The 22,494-nt window shown below is 41.1% G+C and overlaps 1 protein-coding gene across 1 annotated transcript in view; it reads right to left on the bottom strand.

Moving 5' to 3' along the window:
• The window catches only part of Srgap2 (SLIT-ROBO Rho GTPase activating protein 2), a 249,497-nt gene that overhangs the window by 144,173 nt on the left and 82,830 nt on the right, over window positions 1-22,494 (bottom strand). Inside the window, exon 3 of the mRNA XM_005375386.2 lies at window positions 4,775-4,967. Coding sequence (XP_005375443.1) covers window positions 4,775-4,967 — 193 coding nt within the window. The remainder of the gene's footprint in view (window positions 1-4,774; window positions 4,968-22,494) is intronic.

Genomic DNA, 22,494 nt, shown 5'->3' with positions numbered 1-22,494 from the left:
TGCATTAAAATGAAAACACAAATCAATCACAGAGACATGTCAGAAACTCACTGGAAACGTAAGCAGATAGGCCATGGGTTTAATTGTGAAAAAAGAAAACTAAAGGCAAAGCACAAAATGCTGAAAATATATCAGGAGAAGTATAATTCACAATTTTACACATATGTCTATAATAATAGAATTCACTCTGAGTAAAACTACAGTTAAGACTTTCAGGTGTTTGAACATATATAGGTATGTAACAAATTATATATGAAGGTATGGTGCTGCCTAGATCTCTCTTCTTGAGCTTCTCACCACCTTGTCTGTTTTGCATGTATTTACATGCATTTGTATGTATGTCTTATCCCCGCTCACATTAGGCTATACCATTTGAAATTGCTATTATAGGGCCATTTGACCTATAAAACACAGCAATTTCACATGTTTCACTTGAGTTTAGTGCTCATTTTACCTATCTCTGAATCTCTCACAATGCCTTAAACACAAAATCATCAGTAAGTTTTTGGAACATGCCTATAATCCCAGGAATCTGGGAGGCTGAGGCAAGAGGATCACAAGTTCAAATAGCCTGAGCAACTTAGTGACTTAGTGAGACTGTCTCAAAATAAAAGAAAAAAAATTTTTTAAAGAGCTGGAGATATAGCTCAGTGAAAAAACTTTGGGTTCAATACTCAGTATCACGAGAAAAAAATTTCTGGGATTAACTTTTATTGATCATCTAGTTGAAACAGTTCTAGTTCCATCAGACAATACCAGCCTAACTTACTTTCTAAGCTTTAGCCTGCTTGGGGGACATGAATGGACCAACTCTTTCCTTTTCTCTCTTTAGGTAATTTTACTTTTGCTTGGGCCAGGGATGTAGCTCAGTGGCACAGCACCTGCCTGACAAGCGCAAGGTCCTCAATTAGATTCCAGGTACAGAAAAAAAAATTACTTTTGGTAGTACTGATTTACTAGGTATCACCCAAGCCTTGGGTACTGGACTTACCTCTGTTTTTCTCTCTTCCCCAAGTTCACAGACATTCACATCTTCTACACTAGAGACTCTGCTAGCTCTTGTCATTTATAGCCTCTTAGCTCTACAGCTGAACATCTTAGATGTCTGAAGGCCTTAAATGACCCCAAAGCCAACATGTGCAAAGTAATCCCACCATTCCAAACAGGTCTTCCCTGAACATCTCACTTCCATCATGGACACCACAATGTTTCTAGGTTGCCAGGTTAAATAAAGACACTGGGTCACTCTGACTATTATGGCTCTTTACCCAGTCAGGTATCTAGTCCTGTCTAGTTTCTCAAGCACCTGCTGCATGCTATTATAGGATCTGAAATGTCCCAAAGGCCCAGGTTAATTGGTTCCCCAGCCAGTGGAGCTATGAAGTGGTGGAACTTTAAAGAGGTTGTCCTAGTGGGAGAAGTTAAGCCACTGAAAGTATGTCCTTGAAGGGAATGTTGGGATCCCTGGCCCTTTCCTTTCTCTCTTCCCTTCCTGGCCACCATGAGGGGAGCATGCCTCTGCTAGGCACTCCTGCCATGATGTACTCTACTGCCACAGGCCCCAAACAAAAGGACCAAGCAACTATGGTCTGAAATCTCTGAAGACATACACCTTTTTCCTGATAAGTTGTCCATCTCAGATATGTTGTCACAGTAATGGAAAGCTAACACAAATACATTCTTTCCCTTCCATTCTTTTTTGGCTATCAAATATGCATGGGTTATCCCCCAAAACCTTGGCCTTTTCTGAATAAAAATTCATTCTTTTACAACATTTTCCTCAGATCTCCCAACACAAGAACTCAGAAGGCTCATTACCACACTGCTGCATGAAATTTGAACTTCTCTGTTTGCTAGTGAGTAGTCCTCTTTTAGGGTCCAGTCTACTTATGCAACTTCACTTTCCACTACTTTTGAAAATATCTTGTCTCCATATACTATTAAAGCCCCTGTCACTTTATATTGTTTACATGTCTTCTTTCCCTGTTAACCAAGAAACCCAAAACTTACCTTAGTCCCCATAGGAATCTGCACAGAGCATAGTGCCCAATGAGTATTTAAAAGGATTTGTTGAGTAAATAGACTGTCACTCAGGATAACATCAAACAGGAAACTAAAATTAGAGTAAACTAGCCATGAAGTGATGACCAAGGCCAACAAGTCCTCCTCTTTTAGGTTCTTATCTTTCCTTCTACACTATGTACCTTAACTTTAAATTACATACCTAATAGTCTGATGTGTTTAATGCTCATTTCCTCATTCTATTTTAAGAGCTATGAGGAAGGGGCCGTGACTGTTCTTTGATATTTTCCAAGCCACAATGTAGGAGCTCACGAAATGTGCAGTATATATAAGTCAGATGAATATATAAGACTACATCCCACAGTACCCTTTACATCCTCTCACTGACAAATAGTCTGCCCTTCTCTTACCTCCACATGCTGTTCTCCCCTCTCCCACACAAATCTACCCTTAACCCAAGTCCCACTTCTTTCATGAAAACTCTTCTGCCTATTCTAGATCCTTAACCCATCTCTAATGATTTATCATTTACCTCTTATCAGATGCACATTCTATAGAAAACCATGATCTGTTAATGACATTACTGCTTTATCATCTAATTGTTTTCTGTATTCAAAATTTTTCCTCTTCAACCAGACATGACCCCTGCCCCGTGATATATACAATAAACTTTTCTTATATCTTTCAACTCCTTGGGCAATAATGAGTACAGAGCTGGCTGTCAATAAATATTGGTTATTTGAGGGCCCCCAAAGAAGGGGTAAAAACCAAGTACCAGTTTTATCAGAAGGAAAATCAGCCATAAATAAAATACCTTGTTCTTTGTATGTTATCTTAATCAAAGTAATTCAGATCATTTAGAGTAACATATCTATACATTTACTTATTTATCTTTGGCTTTCAGAACAGGGTCTCACTATGTACTTCAGGCTGGCCTTGACCTCACTATGTAGCCCAGGATAGAATCAAACTCACGGCAATCCTCCTGCCTCAGCCTCCTGAGTACTAGAGTTACAGGTGTACCACCACACCTTGCTGTACCTTAATTTATAAGTATGTGCTTCCTTGGGGCTGGGGATATAGCTCAGTGACATAAGTGCCTGCCTGGTAAGTGCAAGGTTGTGAGTTCGATCCCCAGTACCGCAAAAAAAAAAAGTTAAAAAAAAAATAAGTATGTGCTTTCCTGAGAATATGATGTAGTACTAAAAAGTTCAAATGCTATTTTAAACTTAAGAGGAGCTTACCAACAGAATAAATCTAACTTTAAGTCACTTAATGATTACTCCTCCAAGTCTTCACTTGTAACATATTAAAATAACATTTTATCATCAGATGATTCTTGTATCTTAAAGAGAATAGGACTTGGGAAAGATAAGAGATGGTGAGGAGCAAACATCTGGAGGAAGCTCCCATTCTGATTCATACAGAGAGTTTCCTATGTTCTCCTCAGTCTTAACCTCTACATTCCTTGCTCAGAGCTGGCGTGGAGAAGATCATTTCTGTCATATATTAATTAGGGAATAAATAAAAAATAGGGGAAAATAAAATACACTGGAACAGAGACAAGAAACAAGGTTTGACACCAGAGGTGGGAAAGCTGGAAGACCAAGCCAAGAAGTGTACACTTTTGAGAATAGAACAGCACTTCTCAAACTTCAACATGCTCATAAATCACCTGGGGATCTGATGTAGGGCCTGAGATTCTATATTTCTAACCACTCAGATGATGCAGATACTGAGTAACCACATCTTAAGTATCAACAGTATACACAACAAACAATCATTGAAAGTTTGGCCCCAGTGTGTTCCAGAAAGACTACATCTGATCACATTATTTGGCCAGCCAGATCAGAATGGGAAGAAGCTGCAGACTGTGGTCTTGTTATGAGGGCCCCACTCCTTGACATTCTTATTTAATTGCTCTGGAGAAGGGCCCAGATTTCCATATTTGTAAAAAGTTCTTCAGGGAATTTTGAGGTACAGCCAAGGCTGAAAACTTCTGCTATAGATGATATAGTAAGTATTACACTCATTCAAGCAAAAGGGTTGATGATCTCAACTAGGGCAATGCAGTAGGACAGTGATGGAACCACACTTATAAGACACTGTAATTGTAGAAGGAAGAGTCCTTAGTAAATACCCAAGCAGGAATGTAGACAAATGGCCATAACATCATTATTTCTTCCACTTAAAGACAGTTTGGCCGGGGATATAGCTCAGAAGCACAAGCGCCTGCCTGGCAAGTGCAAGGCCCAGAGTTTGATTCTCAGTACCAGAAAAAAAAAAAAGTTTGGTGAAATGGTTAAGAGCACAGAAACTGGAGCCAGACTGCCTACTATTTACTAGGAGTATATAGGCGTAATTCTACTAGGCTAAATTTCTTAACCCCTTTATGCCTCAGTTTCCTTATCTGTAAACTAGGGATAGTAACAACAATCAACATATGGAGCTGTCATGTGCATTAAGTTAACTAACATGTTTGTAAAGCTCTGGGAACCATATCTGGCTCACAGACAAGGCTATTAAAGCTTTTTAATATTACCAGCATGGTACATCATCTATTGTAGTCTCTGCAAGATGCAAAATTGCACATAAGACTTAGATAGAGAAGAAAAGGTTACGAGCGTTGAAACAATGGATTTGAAATTGCTAGCTTATGGATCCAGCTGGATCTAAGTGATGCCAGCCACCTCCCTCCAGCCCAGAAACCACTCTTTGAGGTCTCTAAAAGCAAAGGCCTTGGAGTCCCTACTTGAATTGCTGGTCCTTGGTGCTGCGAGTCTTGGCCAGGAAGCGCTCAGCCAGCTTTTCCAGGTTGCGAGAGTAATCCATCTCAATCTCAGCCTTTTTCCGGAAGAAGTCCTGCAGGTCCTGCAACAGCTGTACTCGGAGCTCACACTGCTGGTCCAGGCATTTCATCTGCTCTGTGAGCTGAGCCCGGATCTCTGTGACGAGAAAAGGGAACACAGTCAGAAGGCTAACTTTAAGTATACACCATGCACATTGGCATTCATCCTCCATTTACTTATTCCTTGTCCCCTGGGAAATCCAATGTCCTTAAGAAAAAAGCCTGAAGTGTAAACTGGTCATTTTGGGAGGGCAGGAGGATGGGCAATGAAGAACAATGTGAACCGGGAATCTGCTGAATCACTTAAGAGAAGCTGCTTATTAGATATTATACTACTCAGAGCTGTATTATACTACTCAGAGCCATTTACAGTGTTTCTGACACAGTGCCAGAATTTGGGTTTTCTTCTAGCAAAAGGCCCAAGTGAATTATCACTCAACAACCTTATAAGGTAGCTACCACTTTATCTCCATTTTCTAAAATTTTATTTAATTTTTTGAGACAGGGTCTCACTTTGTAGTTCAGGCTGGCCTTGAACTCACTGTGTAGCCCAGGCTGGCCTCAAACTCACAGTGATCCTCTTGCCTCATCTGGGATTACAGGCATATACCAGGACACCCAGCTTTCTCCATTTTAAAGATGAAAATACTGAGTCTTAAAGAAGTCAACCTATTAGGTAATAAAGCTTGGATTCACATTCAGACAAATTACTTTTATACTTTTTCCCATTGTTTCAAAATGTTGTTCAGTACTGTATCTTCGAGTTAGAATTATTTTAATGGAGGTAAAAATGGACCTGTCTAAGATCAAATGGTGGCAATAAAAAAAAAAAAAAAAAAAAACAACCCTTATGACTTCTAGGCAAACAAACTGTTCAATGTTAATCCTATTTCATAACTTCAAACACCACAGAATGTAAACCAATCCTCAAAAAGTGTCTTGGGAGTTGCAGGTACAGCCCAGTGATAGGTGGTCACTTGTCTATAGCATTCATGCAGCCCTGGGTCTGAAAAAACAAGGGGGCAGGTTTTGACCTGGAAAAAAGTTTTGTCCCTCCCCAACCCTCCAGCAAAATAGTATCTCTGTTGCTTCACCCTCATGGCCTTAGAGCTTCTGTTGTGTCAGAGCTAGAAGTATTTCTATTTAAGCTCTTGCCTAGAAGATTTCTGGCTAGCCAGTCCAGCTAGTCCTTGGGCTAGGCAAACACTGTCTCTACGGAACTTCAGCCATGGCAGCTTCAGATGCAATCAGATCTGCCTTGAATGCAACGCTGCATATCTTACTGACAAGAGACCTGGCACTAATAGGAAGCAGCCTGCCAAATCAGACTGCTTTCCAGCTTGGAGAGGGCCTACAGTGTGTATCCTGCTGATGTTATGTCCCAAGTCCCATCTGAGTCAGAATGGAGCCATTTCTTTCTTCCCCTTCCCCTCCAAGTGTGCTCAGCTCCGAATACATTAGGATGTGACAGTGACTCCGACTCCAAGCAAAAAGCATACCCTTATTATGCTTTTCCTTATGTATGATCCAAATTTATCTCCCACATGTACAGTTCACAATGCTTCTGTCTATGTTATATGTTACATGGCAGTTGCAGGGGGGAGCACCTAGAGTTTTTCTTCTGAGCTGAGATGACTCAGAAGCAAATCTAGGATCAAGACCATGATGCTTGAATGTTTGCAAGCATTGTTTCTTGAAGCAAAGAGGATAAGTAAAGGTATGCTTGGCTTTGCCTTGGAGTGGCTGCGGGTCCATAATCTGTCCCCATCTTCATTTTTGTGTTTCAGCAGATATCATTATGTAACATACACATCTGGCCTTTTATGGGTGATGGAGCTGGGTCTGTGAGCACAGATCACCCTCCACACCCTCAGGCCTCCTCCTTGCCAACCACTAAAGTCAGCCAGCCCCGCAGTAACCTCACCTGAACTGAAACTGAGCCCCAGAGGATTGTTTCAAGCAGACAGAAGGCTGCACAGAAAAGCCGCCTACTTCATCACTCATCAAAGCTCTCTTGTTCTGTGTATTTTGGAGTCTGATTACAAGGGTCCTAGGGGGAAGATCTGCAGAGGTCATGTCAGGCATCTGGTTCTTACCAGAGATATCTGGGCCTCTTAAAGGCAACAGCACTTGTCAAGACAGTTTCTAAAGATATCTGCTACCTTTCCATGTGTTAATGAAAAGCTACCAGTAGCAGCCATTGGGTAGGCAGACTATGGGTAGAGAGCATCCATAAAGCTCACTGATATTACTTAAAACTTACCCATTAAATAAGAATCATCTTGCAGGATAAAATAGCTCTCCAGTTACCCAGTTAAGAACAAATTTACAAGGGGAGATGGAAGGGCGGGGTGCTGTCCAGCTCCTCTGAGGAACCTGTAATTCACTTAAGACTGCCTTGCTTTACAGGTTCTGGGCAGAGTCCCGAGACCCGTGAAGTTTCAGAGGCACAGCACTCCAGAGTTACCCTGTTCAAGGAACAAACACATCCTAGTGACCCTCTGAGACATGTGAATTAGAGTAGGAAGCCCCCCAAGCACATCTGGGCAGTGTGGAGTTGTACCCTGACTTTCTCAGGTGCCCCATGAGCAGCAGCACAGCATGAACTGCACTCACCCCTCAGCACCCATGCTGGGACCTTCTCAGAAAGGTGTGTGTGTTCACAGTATTTCCAAGTACCCTGATTGCACAGATGAGATGAATGCATTCAGTAAGCCATGTAACAAAAGGTCATATAATTGGGTGAAAATGGGGTTAAAGCTAAATTAATGTTTGTCTGACCTGTCAAGAAGGTTGACAGTAGAGCAGAGAATCGAGAAATATAATACCAGATTGGAGTCTCTAAAGGTATTTCTGAGTAAATCCTAATGACTATGAATCACGCCCCTCTCCACCTTCCAGATGAGGTATGATTTGGGCTCCTACAATCAAGTCTAACGTAGCCCACTGACTCCCTAACAGCCGGTGATTTTTGTTCTGTTTTTTGGTGCTAGGAACTGAACCCAGGGCCTTCACATTAAGCTACATCCTAGCCCTTTAATTTTATTTTAAAACAGGGTCTTGCAGAGTTGCTAAGTTGCCCAGGCTGAGCTCGAAACTATGATCCTCCTGTCTCAACTTCTCAGAGTGCTGCTCCCAAGCAAGTGCCATGATGACTGGCTAGCCCATGTTCTGACTAATCCTCAACTGGGCTGGATTCCTTTTGCATTTCCTAAATCTACTTTGCAGCTTTGGAAGAAGTTTTCTTTGCCTTCCTTTTCTTTCTTTCTTTCTTTCTTTCTTTTTTTTTTTTTTTTTTTGGTTCTATGACTGCATCCTGAGATGTGCCTATAAGTCAGAGGGCAGAGAAAGGGAGAAAGTGATAGCCCAACCCAGATCCAGCAGAACAAAGGCTCTGTTAATAGATACAATCTGCCCCCATGGTTCATTTGTGATGTGACACCAATGAATATCTCCCCTCCTCCACGACCCATCTGAAGGACAAGCCCCTCCCTGTGACCCTCTCCAGAGCATATACGCAGACCTTAAGGGTGACTCTAGCCAACCCCTCCCCATGCCTATAGCCTAAAACAGAACGGCTGCTCTCTTCAGAACAGAATGTGCTGCTTCAGGCTTTGCTACTGCTGCTACTGCTGCTGTTGAGGCTGCTAAGATAAACAATGGTTCCCCCAAAAGGCAGCTGTGCCAGCTCCTGTCCTCTGTCCATGCACAGAACAGGCAGGCAACTGAAGGCTGGCATGCCTGGGCCATGTGCCCAGGCTGGAGGCTCCCTGCACCCTGGCCTACCAATAAGCCACAAGGGCAGGAAGAAGAAAGGGGCAATTTATAAAAGCATGAAGGAATTCCTTACAGTTCCCTTGTGTGCCTGGGCAAGAATGCACATACATATGTGTGCATACTCCAAGACACACACCACCCACACATGCTTCACCATGCCCACTCAAGAAGCCTTTAAAAAGCCACTTGACAGCAGGATGAGCGGTCCTGACAACAGGGGGATGCTGGGCTTTTGAAGGCTCTGTTTATAACTGCATGGGAAGAAGTCAAGCTTGTTCTTCCTAAAGCAACTGTGTCTCAGGAATATAAACAATTTCCCAACTATTAAAGTACCAAAGTCACCGCGAACTGTGTGCAAGGATACATCCAAAAAGTACCCCTCCTGAATGCCCAATAGAGCCTGTTTATTCAGCAAACCTAACTAAGCCCCTCCCATATGACAGGTGCTAGGTGATGGTGACAAAGGATAACAAGACAGGCCTACACCACGCCCTAATGAAGTATGGCTTGACAAAGAAGGAGAAAGACAAGAAAGCAGAGTCTTCTTGGTTTTGTTATAGTTGGTTTTACTTGGTCTTTACTATATAACAAAGCCACAGAAATAAGCCTTAACCTAAAGACCTAAGATAGAAACATCATCAGTAGCAGAAGAAATGAAGCAACAGCTACGAAAAGTTCAACGTCCCAATTTTTTTTCTATTATGTTTCTTTTAAAATGACACTTGAATAAAAATTTTATCTTCCCTTGCAAGAGGCCCAAAGTTTTTAAACAAGTTTCCTGAGAATCAGAGTTGACCTTTGACTGATATTTCATTCAAAGATTCAAGTCAAAATTTAACCTCACTGTTTCGCAATTAAGATAGTGGTAATTGTTGCATAACTTTGAGTTTATTTTAAAAACAACACTTAATTGTACACTTTTAAGAGCCAATTTTATGGTGCATCTGAATTATATCGCATATTTAAAAATTTAACTCCACCAAATAGCATATTCTATTGAGCACCAGCTAGAAGGGGAAATGGCTCAACAAACAGACACCAAAAGGAAGGAGGAATTCTTGCTTTCCATTTCTCCATTTGTATGGGTTAACTCAGTTCTGCACTGAATATTTTTAAAACAAATCTTGGAAGCTCCCCCTCTGGACACCAGACTTGGCCATGACACTGAACTCCACTGGCGGGCAGAACACCATCCCATTATTTCCAAAGGGAGCCAGATCAAAACCTGGAAAGGAATAGATCTGTGCATGAGTTCAAAACCAGGATCGGCAGATATATCCAAAATAGCTTCCCCTGGGAATTCTGCCTCCTTGTCCATGCTTGACCACAGCTGAGACACTAATTATACCTGTCCTGGAAGTTAGGAGGCAGCTTATTTTCTTTTGAGAAAGATGCCAAAGGATCACAATAAATCTGTAACTGGAAGAAAAACTAGCCCTAATAGGCTACTGATTACTGAACAAAAATAGGGCTCTGTCACACTGACACTCATGCAGCCTCAAAATTTTAATACCTGCTAATGCAGAGGACACAGTCCTCTGAAAACTATCCTCACTTCAGAGAACACCAAATGAAGTGCCAAACTATAGGTCCGGGGGATGTGTTCAGCCTTGGGCTTTCAATCCAGAGAAATTATCTCATTATTTTCCCTCCTTCCAAAATTCATCTCCATACTCAGGCTTTTTTTTCTGAGTAAGTCATGAATCCTGAATTTCAAAGGAGAAAATGGTGGGAGGTCAGTCTGGCAGAAAGATGTATTCTTTAAGGGAAGTCACACAGCAAGTCCTTACCCTCTCTCCTTGTTGTGCCAGAACCCTAAGGGCAGGGGCTATGACTCCCGGCGGCTCTGTTGCCAGCTCAGAGCATGAGATCAGCCCATGACCCCACTGGGAAAGTGGCCTGAGTGCGGTCTTTTTCCACAAAATCTCCCTCACCTGCTTTTAGCCCTTTAACAAACACATGATGTCACCTCAGCCATCTCTAGAACATTAATTCCTAGTACCTTTCCAATGAGTGTTACATAAGAATACAATTGAGGTTTTCATTCGGCTCTACCCTTCATATCTCTTACCAAGACTTCTTATCGCAAGGGTAATCAGCACCTCTCAAAACTGTTCCCCTAGGGGAAAAATGCTAGAATGCCCTGCCAAGTCCCACTCTCTACCCTGCAGGTTTGCCTTCCTACAAACTTAGTACTGTAACAGGTGGGCTCTTAAAAAGCCTTGCTAGACAGATGTGAGAACAAAGGAAGAGAAGAGGATTGACCAAGATCATATAAGTATTTAGCTGCAGAGCCAGTACTGGGATGCTAATTCTTGGGTCTCCAAGCCAATGTCCTTTCTTACTTACTCTTCTTGAAAACAAGTATTTGAGTTCCTTCTGTGTCCTCTGGGAATATAAAGACAAAGGCCCTCCCTCAAAGTTAGCAGGCTATGGGGAAGAAACAAAAACCTATAGCAAACAAGGTGAAATAGTAATATAAAGAAATGAAGCATGCACACATTGCTGTAAGAACAGAGAAGGGAGACATAGTACTCTCTTCAATCCACTTATGATACCACATCTTTCAGTGATAAGTAATCAGTGTTCCAAGAACTACTTTCAGCAAACTAGAAAACAGGAAATATTCTTCCTCAGGACATGTTAGTGATAGACTTTTCCCTCACTATCAAATAAGGCACAGAAATGCTCACAGACAGGAGCTACTCTTCCGGAGTAATTGTTTTTCATTCCTTATGTCCATTTCTTCCCACTTCTGGTCTACCTGCTTTTGGTAAAACCAGTTCTGCTGCTCACGTCTCCAAAGATGGTGGGCACTACCTCCAGGACTTCGCTGGCAGTCACAAGAGCTGGGAACAGTGAGAGTCTGAGCCTGCTCCCACCATCTTGCCAATGAGTAGTAAGCCTGTTTCAGAATGCAGCTGACCCAAAGAAGAAGAACTGAGAGACAGGGAAAAGGAAACGTGAGCGCCTGACCCAAGTCATGGCCAGAAGCCAGCTCCATCCCTGAGACTTGTAGTCACATGAGCCAACTCATTCACTGTCGGCTTAAAACACTCTGCTTTGGGTTTCTGCTCACTTGTTAACAAAGAAGCCCTAGGGATAAATAAAATGAGGGATTCTGAACTATTCAGGAGGGCAAAGTCTCTGTTCTCAAGGAAATTACAATGTAATCATTAAGATCTGGGCCAAACATACATTTTTAAAGTTTTATATAATCATTTGTATATTGTGTAATTAACAAAATATGTTATATAAATGTGCGACTGTATACTGTAAGCACATGAAATAAAGAATAGTGTAAGTGAAACTTTCAAGGGTTCAGGAAGCTCAGTGGGGACTAATGGTCAGGCTTCTTGAGGAAGATTCAACTATTTGAGGAAGAAATTTGTCTTTTTAGCTTACCAATGTGCTCCTAGGACCCAGAACAATATTTAGCATATGGCAGGCCTCCATATTTTGAAGGGAAAAAAAGAGAGTTAGGAAACAGAAGTCACAGTGAGTATTCTGAGGATGTGTGAATTTTCATAAAGGAAAGATGAAGTTAGGCTATTCCAGAAGAAGCTAAAAACTGAGCCGTAAAACAGGGATATCTCAGCATAGCCTCTTCAGAGGGTTCTGAGGGGGTGACCTGACTGGATGAAGATGACCTGGGCATTTAGTGGGCAACATGGATGTGCACAGAGGAGCAGCTCCAAAGGCCAGCAGAGTTGTTTGAATTTCAAGGGGCCAGAAACAGCACTGTGAAAGCTTGCATCATGATGACAATGGTACACAGAGTTAAAGGAAGAACACTATGGAAGGGGCCTGCATAATGGCTTTCTAGGCCTTCCGAATTCAGAGATGGACAGAACATTAATGAGCACTACAGGCTGAATGGTAGAGAGGTCCGAATGGGTAGGAGAATTCCAAGAGTGGAAAATCTCTGCACATACTCCCACTGATGCTTAGTAATAATGTGAACTTTACAGCCATGATCCTAAAACCAGTGATTCAAAACTGTTCCACCCCTTACAGTGATGGACAAACCATGAATAAGAGATCCTTGGGTTCAAAGGTGAGATGGTAATCTTGGCAGGAGGGTGGGGTGGTGTGCCTGGAGTCCTGGCCTCCCCCAGAACTATTTTCATTACAGTTCTCCCTGTTGGGCTGCAAATGTGGACATCTTCCAAACTGTTTGCCTTGTGAAAGCTGTGGAGAAAAAAGACCATCTCCTCCCCTTACATGAACTCCACACTACCTAAAAACAATGCCTGCAGATTTGGAGACAAAGAAAAACCAGCCAGTGGGAAGGTAAAGGAGAAAAATGGCCCTATGAGTTTCCAAAGGATACTCAGTCATCCATTAACTTTCCAGCCCCCAAGTGAAGGCAAAGAAAGCAACTCCATAAAACCAATGAGGCAGGAGGGTACAAAGGGGACATCTCAATGAACTTTAATCATTGTGAGTGCTCTAGAAGGTTGCTGAGGCTCTTTCAAGTGATTCAATAGCAAGTTAGAGACAAAAGGCTCCCAGATGAACAAGCTGCCACATCAAATACCAAAGTAGTAATTTTAGCTCCTAGGCCTTGCTGAGATGTTTAAGAAATAGAATCCCCAAGGTCCAAAATCTAGAATTTCCTAGTGCTACAAACTAAAGATATAAAATGAGAAGATCAATACTCTTCTGGGAAATATCACCTACGGTGACCATCCTCACTCACTGTTAGGAGCGAAGATGAAAATCATTTCCCAAAGACCACAATAACCAGCATGCCCAGCAAATATTTATCTAACACCATCCCTTTGCAGAGATCTGGTCAGTGAGTCACTGGAGTACACACAAATGAATCTAGCACACTTACATAGGACAGTGAAAGATACTGTCTTACTCTCAAGGAACTTATAATCCAATTGGAAGAAAAGGGCTGAATGCATAAGTACAACAGTGTAAGGCTGAATGCTAAGGGCCAAAATCATGGTCCCAGCCCATGTTCAGAGAGAAGGAAATCAGTATAACACAGAGTGGGCCTCAGTTGAGGAGGACTTACAGGGGAGTAAACACGATGGTGGAAGGAAGGTTGTGGATAGCACAGCAAAGGGGAGGAGAGCACTATAAAGACAGAAGGTAAAAAAAGAAGGCCAGGGCCAGCAGAAAGGACCCTGCATATGCAATGAGTAGAAAAGATCCGAACACAGTCCAAAAGGGCTCTGCTAATTGTAGACAAGCAAGGCTTGAAAAGCAGGACAGCCCAAGACAGACAAAATCCAAGGAATTTCCTACCAAACAACTCCTAAAATGAGCAAATGCCAATTTAAACATGTCCATTAGATCAAAAGACAATGGTAACTCACATGTTGTTTAAAGCACCAGTACAATCAAATGGAAAACAAACCAGATCAGTATTAAAATCTAGTCCCTAAGTTCCTCAAGAGCTGGTAATGGATTGGACCAGGGCCATAGCTCAACGGCACAGCACCTTGCTTGGCAAGTGCAAGGTCCTGAGTTCAATTCCCAGTACCAAAAAAAAAAAAAAGAGTTGGTAATGGATTGTGTCATTTCATGCAGTACCCCAGCCGGAACACAATACTGGTACAGTTTTAGGTCTGGTTCATCAATTTTGTACCAAGTACCTATCAGTTGTCAGGGAGAAAGGCAAATAAGAATGATTAAGCCTTCAGTTCATCGTGAAATGCTGAACATTCTGTTGGAAAGACAGTTTTATTCTCCAGACTAGAATCTTAGGAGAGGTCAAATCTGGAAACACATTTGGAGTTATCAGCAAGTAGATGGGAATTAGGAAGTTAACCACACAAGTGAGTACACAGAGAGCAAGGAGAATGAAACAGAAATAGGCATAGGCCTGTGATACCCCAGTTAGGTGGACAGCAAAAGAGATAGAAAGAATAAAGAGAGATACACAAAAAAGTCAGTAACTGTAGAACTTTAAATAAGATAGCAGGGGGAAAGAGTTCATTAATTTTGACAACTGGGGGGTCTATCATTATTAAGAGGCTGCTCTCCCAGATCCAATTTCGATACCACCCACAGCTAATGCAACTACCTGGCTGACCCACTGGAACCAATAGCATGCACTGCTCCTTCATGCTGTTGGTAGACCAGTCTGGCAATGCTTTGCCTATACCCTCAATCCCACCCCAGGGTTTCCCTATTGCCACTGAGGCATAAGATCTGGAGGGACTTGTTCAGCCAGCAATCATACAATCAAGAAGTACAAAGGAATAGGAGCCTCATGAGGTCAAACTCTGACCAACAGGAAATGAAAGATAATAAATGAAATCTTTTCTGTCCTACTGCCGTGATGTAGTAGCTTCACCCAGTTCTCTGAGATGTCCCACTGACTGAGCAATCAGCTTCTCCAGAAACTGTGGCCAGGTTACAAGCAGTGCTTTGTGTACGCATCCCCTCTTTCCCTTTCCCATTCCTCTGTCCTTTCATTCACACTTCCCCAGGAGGGCTCTCCCAAATAAGTACAAGCTTTTGCCTCTGGCTGACTTTGACTAAAACATCTGTATGTGCCGTCACTATCCTAGATGCTAGCAGACAGTCTCTTCCAAGATGAAACTTTTCTTGCCATGATAGTACCTACCCAGCAGATCCTTGAGCTGATTTTTCAAGAATTCAACATACGTTTTAACAAGGTATTTCATTGACTATAGTTTATTATCTGTAGAAAGGTAATATTTTTCCATAAACATTGTAAGAAGGCACATCTTATATATTTAATAGTAATCACAAATGCATTTATTAAGTGTTCATCACGTATCAAGTGAGCTTATATTGACTCATTATTCAAGTATAAAGGTATGTTATCTCATTTCTCAAAACACCCCAAGGAGGTGACTTTGCAGTAAGGCAGAGCAGTTAAGAACACAGAAAATGCCTTCAGAAAAACCTGAGTTTTAATTCAAGCTCTGCCACATTCTAGCAGTGTATCCTTGAACAAGACAATTAATCTCTCTGTAATATTACCTATAAAATGAAGGCTGTAACAGCAGCTACTCCATTGGATTATTATGAAGATAAAACAGAATGTATATAAAGTATTTACTGCACACCTCATGCCCAGTAAGCCCTTATTTTATTAAAAATCAACCATGATTCAACCCACTTGACCTGGATGTGTTTAATTCTAAAATCAGTTCTCTTAACCCACTCTTCCACACCATTTGTTTATGAGGCTGAGAGATGGCCTTATTTGGCTGTCTTTCACACTGGAATTCTATAGATCTAGGCTGGCACTATTGACTGGTTAACCAAAGGATCCTTGTATTCCTTCAGCTTGTCAAGCAAGGGTCCTCATTCTCACTGCCTTACCTGAGACTAAACATATCAATTGGAATAGAGTGAGAAATACCTTTTTATCATTTCTTCTTAAAGGTAATAGCAGCAAAAAGTCCAGGCCACCACCTTTGGATGCTATCAATTGCAGAGGCAGTAGAAAAAAGTCAGACTGTAGAACCAGACGCTTGGCCTCAAAATGGCAGCTCCTTGGGCAAGTTACTTAATCATCTGTGCCTTGATGTCCTCTTTTGTAAAATTTTGGTAACAGCACCAATTTCACAGGGTTTTTATAGGAATATTTGTGAAAATAATCAAAACAGTTCCAGATATACTATAAGCAGTATGTTGTTGTTGGTGGTAGATACATAAATAAAATCTATCTCATGAGTTCTTTGACTTTTAGCTTTCTACGCAAGAAGGTATTAAAAAAGATAGTAATTGAATAGAACAAATTAAGGGTTCTAACTTTTGTAAGCCAACTCATATAACATCCACATAGCACCCACTCAAACACTCACACAACTGAAACAAAACTTGCATCAAACAATACTACCTCCACAAACTGACATTTTCTGGGTCTCTTGTGGGGGTGGGTTGAACCCAGGGCTTTGAGCTGAACTATGTCCTGAGGACGAACCACAGCTTGCCCCCTCACAGGGTGTTGCTCAGTCACTAAACTTCCCAAGATGAGCTCAAGCTTGAGCTCCTTCTACCTCAGCCTCCAAGAGTAATGGGAATAACACCACACTCAGCTATTTTCTATTTTTTAAATGTTGCTTGTGGATCACTAATTTGCTTTTATGATTTACTAAATGGTCTTGACCCGCAGTTTGAAAAGCTCTGGAATAAGTTACATGATCACCAAAGGCAGAACTAGAAGCCAGAGGCTTTGAACCACTTAGCTCCTCTTTATGGTTATTATTAAATCAGAAAGGACATAAGTTTCAGTTCTTATGGAAAAGAAACTGCACATTCTGGTTCCTCCCTCAATTCCCTCCACAGTTCACGTGGGCACTAGAAACTCAGAGGACACCAAGGAACCAGCAGGCACTTCCTGTGTGTGCAGCTCATGCCACTGTTGCCCAATCCTAGGCACTGCCATCTGTACCAGAGAGCATTCCGGGGCTTGTTTTCAGAGTTTCATCTTCCCAATTTTGAAACCCAGCAACTATAGTCAACCCACTCTACTCTGGAGCAAAGAAGCTGCTGATCTAACACAAAAAGTGATGTTATTATATGTTTAATAAATGGATTTTAAGCAAACTAGATGAACTTTATTAGTGGCTATTCTTTTAAAGTATGCTTAGATATTAGAAATACTGAAATATCTGCAGATGAATGATCTCTGGTATTTGCTTTAAACTAATAGAGGAGAGTGGGAGTGGGCAGATGATACAGTTAAAATAAGATTGGCCACAAGCTGATGATTAGTGAAACAGCAGTGGGTATGCAGGCACCTATAATAGTATTCTCTTGACTTCTGTGTATGTTTGACTTTTTTCATAATGAAGTTTTTAAAAATCTAATTAAAAACACTCAGAGTAAATGCAAAGAAAATAAGTAAAACAGAAAGGATATCCAAGGAATAAAAATCTGTGAGTACAAAAGGCCCACTACACACCAAGAAATGTACATGGAGCAATCAATATCAAGACATACAATGTTTTAAGTTTTAGCCTTTCAAAAATGAAGAAAGAATTATTTTGTAAGAATCAAAAGCAACTTTTCTAATAAAATAGGGGGAGAAACCAAGTTGGCCTCAGACTTCTCCATAGCAACATCCAAAGCCCAAAGATAATGGAGCCATGTCTTTAAAAATTCTGAGGGAGAGCAACTGTGATCCAAGAATGCAATGACAAGCTGAGACACCCCTCAAGTGTAAAAGACTCGACATTTGCCAGCTTGAAAGATCTCAGCCTATAAAGCACCTATGAATCCCCCTTGAGAAACAGAAACCCTGTACCATGACAATCAATCACAATTAAACCAGAAGAAAAGGGAAGCCATGATGAAAGAAGAGGCGGTAAGATACAGCGCCTTGACCAAAAACTGGGAGCACACAAGTTAGAATGAAGATGGTAGAAGCCCTGCCAAGGGAAAAGATGAGAGGAGCTCTACACACTGGGACCTGGGGAAAAGAGGTGCAAAGAGTTGTAAAAACATGAATCACCAAATCCATTTAGTGAGGACTCAACCAATCTACCCAGAATGAATATAGAGCTAAAAATATTAAGAGCAAAAAAAAAAATATTAATAGCCACTCCAATTTCCCAATGGTTTTCATAATTGTATTCTCAATCTTACAGAGAATTTTAGGAATTATTATCTTCCATGGAGAAGAAACATTATCTGAAGTCCAACAGCTTCACTTTCACTTTAGTTTCCTTTTCCTCTGTTAAGTTCCAGTAAAAATAAAATTTGATATTTTAAAGCACATATGGTATAGTGTCACTTTTATAAAATTGTTTTGCTCCCACCAGTCACCCTTCTGTTTGTGTGTACTGAGTGTTAACCCTGGTAGAGAAAATCCATGTGCCCCATCGCCAAATCCATAGCCTTTCTCTCACCGATCTGCCTGCCAGATCACATGTCTTATCCTATGCTTATTTTCTACCTGTAGGCCAGAACCTACCAATTCTTATTCAAATCCTTTGCTCCTAAAATTATATGCTTGTTTTCTGAGTCATCATTTTTTCTCTATTGGATCATTCCCACAAACAAACATGCCATATTTTCTCAATTATTAAAAACAAAAAGAAACAAAATTATTTCCTTGACCTTCCCTTTTCTTCCCATTCAGCTACCATTTTATCTTAACTTCTCTTTACGACAAGACTCAAATGGCTGTCTATACTTCATGCCTCCACTTTCTCTCTCTAGTCCACTCTAACCAGGTTCTGACTTCAATCACTTTTGTGGGTAGTTAATGACTTCCACACTGCCTAACATGGCTGATTCTCAGGACTCAACTCACACAGCCAGCACAGCAGGCCTGGCCTGGGGACACCATCCTCTCTTGATCTGCCTCCAGACACAAATTCTGCCTCTGCTGGTCCTTCCCCAACCTCTAAATGCTTTTCCATCACTACTTACTTCCTAGCAGCTCTCATTCAGTTCTGTGCCTGCTGATCCCCAAATCTGTACTCACAGCCTAGCCTCTCTCTGGACTCCAGCCTCCTTAACTAGCTTACCATTTCCTCTTAGATCTCTACCAGGCACCTAGAACATATGCCCAAATCAGAACTCTGAGACCTACCTCAACCCCCAGCTATGTCCCCTATCCCAAGTCAAAAACCTTCAGAGTTATTAATAAGTTTTCTCTTTCAAAATCCCAATTCAATTTATGAGCAAATAATGTCAGCTCTACTTTCAAAATATGAAAGTATCCAGAATCCAGTCTCTTCTTAGCCCTTCCACCGTTCCCTACTCACTGCAACTCAGCATAACTGTGTTCGGAATCACTGCTCTGCAGCTCGCTTTCCCGCAGTCTGTTCTCAACAACGCAGTCCTGCTCATCACCTGGTCACAACTTCTCTCACTGGAGAGAAGCTGAAGGCTTTATAAAGCCTTATATGGCCCAGACCCTGTCCTCAGCGTTTTCCCTTACTCACAGGGCCCCAGGCACACTGGCCTCTGGTCACACAACATAGCAAGCATACTTCTATCCCCAAGGCCTTTACATATGCTTCCCTAGCTTGATGTACCTTCCCACCTTCACAGGAACATCCCCCTCCTCCCTTTCACCTCCAAGCAGCCTTTCACGTTCAACCAGCCACTCCATCTGAGAGAGCCTTGATGCTCTCTATGACTTTACCCTGTTTTATTTTTCTTTACTGTGCTTATAAATGTATGTCTGTTATCTTCTTCCACTACAGCATAAACCCATGAAGGCAGGAACTCTGCTTTGCTCCTTGCTGATTTTGCCCGTATTGCCTCAGTGCCTAACATATAGCAAGCACTCAGTGAATATACATTGAATGAATAAATTAAGAGCTGTTTTGGGCAATGGAATTTGAAATAATTTATTACTGACCTTTTTTTTTTTTTCAGTTTTCCTTGGGTTTTAAAATCATACATATTTACCTTTTTATTCCCCCCCCAAAGTAGTAATTTCTTTAAAAATTAAAAAAGCAGGGGCTGGGGATTTAGCTCAGCGGCAAAAGCGCCTGCCTCGCAAGCGCAAGGTCGTGAGTTCGGTTCCCGGTACCGGAAAAAAACAAAAAAAAAAAAAAAAAAAAAAATTAAAAAAGCAAACCCAAAGCAAAATCAAAACACAGATGCATTATTTAGTCAGCTCTGCTATCTTTTGGCAAGTGCCCCCCTCCACGTTATTTATGATAACCACAAAAAGACTCACAATACAATGCCCATGGGGCATTTTTCATAATTAATGAAGGCTTTTTAGGAAGCAACTTTACTGGAACAAAAGTTTCAATTGCCCAGAGCTAGCCAAAGACCATGAATACCAGTATGGAGGAAATTCTTCCCTAAATTCTACTCTCCTCTGTAATAGTTTCTTTCAGTACCACTATCATAATCCAGAATTGCTATCATAATCAGTATTGCTATCATAATCCAAATGCCAGATCCAAAAGTGCAATTATTAAATGTGTAATTATCAGGGTCACAAAGGCCAGTGAGAAGATGAAAAAATGCCTCTGTGAGCCCCAGGGACACACGTGCCTCCAAGAAAAAGACCCTGTTCCTTTTCCTCCAACTAACCCAGAGCAACATGTCAGTCAGCACAAGGCATGAGGGGTTTCCACACCTCTAGGCAGCCCTGGGGAAAGTGGTGAGGGCAGAAAGTATTTCTGGAGTCACCAGAGACAGAGGCCCATGGGAAACACAAGGAATGTATAGCGAGGCTTACAAAGCTAGGTCATCACGGTTTCGGTCTCTCCCTTCCCTATCTCGGGTAGCACCTATATCCTCTTCTCTTTTCATGTTGAGGAAGGAAATGGCAATAGCTTGTTCACTCTGTAAATATGGCCTGGTAATTTGGCATCATGGGACTTAGTATACAAGTTTATGCAACCATGAGACACAAAATCTAGTCTCCTAACATTTAGATCTAAGTTTTCTAAGGCTGTTGACCAAGCAGTAGCCTATGAGCCACCAGGAGCGCATAGGTCAGCCAAGGTCTAATAGTGGCTACTTCATTTCCTTTGTAAAAGACCAACAATCTTATATTTTCCCAATTCACCCTTTAAAGTCAGTTTAGACCCCTACAGATCAAGCACGATGAGCTAATCATTAATGAGATTACATATGTTTTTTAAATTGTGATTACTGCAAAATATACACAACATGAAACTTACCAGTTTAATTGTACTCGTCAGTGCTATTAGGTACGTTTACGTTGTTGTGTGAACATCCACACCGTCCATCTCCAGAACAGTTTTGCTTTCCCTAACTGAAGACAATATCTGCTCCACACTAACTCTTCACCTCCCTTCTCCTAGGCCCTGGCCATCACCACTTATGGCAAGATGGTTTTTATCATTCCACAGTTTTTCATTATTTTACTTCTTTGTCACATCATAAAATGAATAATCATAGTGGAAATGAGTAGACAAGAAGTATAAGAAAAATGATGATGAAATCCAATTGTCAATTAGAAGCATAACAATGGTATCAAGTCATCTGGTCTTCATCAAGATGACCTTCACCAGATGACTATATAGTGTTTATATGATTAACTCTTCAGTACTTTAAAACCCAGGGTTAAAATCATAGCACATATAGAGAACCACATCCAAATTGGTTTTATAAAGGCATTCTATACCTACATCATGCTACTCCCTTATGGATATGTAGTTGAGACCCTCTCTCACCATGTAGAAGCAAAATCTAAAAATCAGCCAGGTGTGGTAGCACATACTTGTGATCTCAGCTCTCGGAAAGGCTGAGCAGGAAGATCAAAAGTTTGAGACCAGCCCAGGAAACTTAGTGACTTAGCAAGATCCTGTCCTAAAATTAAAAATTAACAAATGGCTAGGGATGTGAAGTGTAAAGGTCCTGCGTTCAGTCCTCAGAATCAGGGAAAAAAATTACATGGAAGGGCTGGGGGTATGTCTCAATGTTAGAACTCGGTTATGTGTAAGGCGCTGTGTTCAATTCCCAGCACTTCCTCCAAACGAATTATATGTTAGAAAGTCATTGTTGTAGTGTGAAATGAAAAAACTTCCAATATCGGGTTAAGAATGCAGATTTCTCTTATGTTTAAAAACTATGTTAGGCACCAAGCGTGATGGTATATGTCTGTAACCCCAGCATTTGACATGCTAATACAGGAGGACCACCACAAATTCAAGGCCAGCCTAAACTATATAGCGAGACTATCTCCCAAAAAAAAGTCAGCAAATAATTAAATTTCCAACTACATTTAAAATGTATACTTGGTCTCAAACTAAATATTTTATTTTAAAGTTTTTTTTACGAATCACATTACTGTTACATAATTTATTTAAATAGTGCAAATCACTTAAGTGGAAGAAATTATATATAATAGAGGCTATTAAATTTTACAGTCTATATTAAAATAAGCTGTATAATACTTTAAT

Source organism: Chinchilla lanigera, unplaced genomic scaffold (genome assembly GCF_000276665.1).
Source record: "Chinchilla lanigera isolate Chin_1 unplaced genomic scaffold, ChiLan1.0 scaffold00005, whole genome shotgun sequence".
NCBI classification, from domain to species: domain Eukaryota; kingdom Metazoa; phylum Chordata; class Mammalia; order Rodentia; family Chinchillidae; genus Chinchilla; species Chinchilla lanigera.
This window is presented reverse-complemented; position numbering and strand designations above follow the sequence as displayed.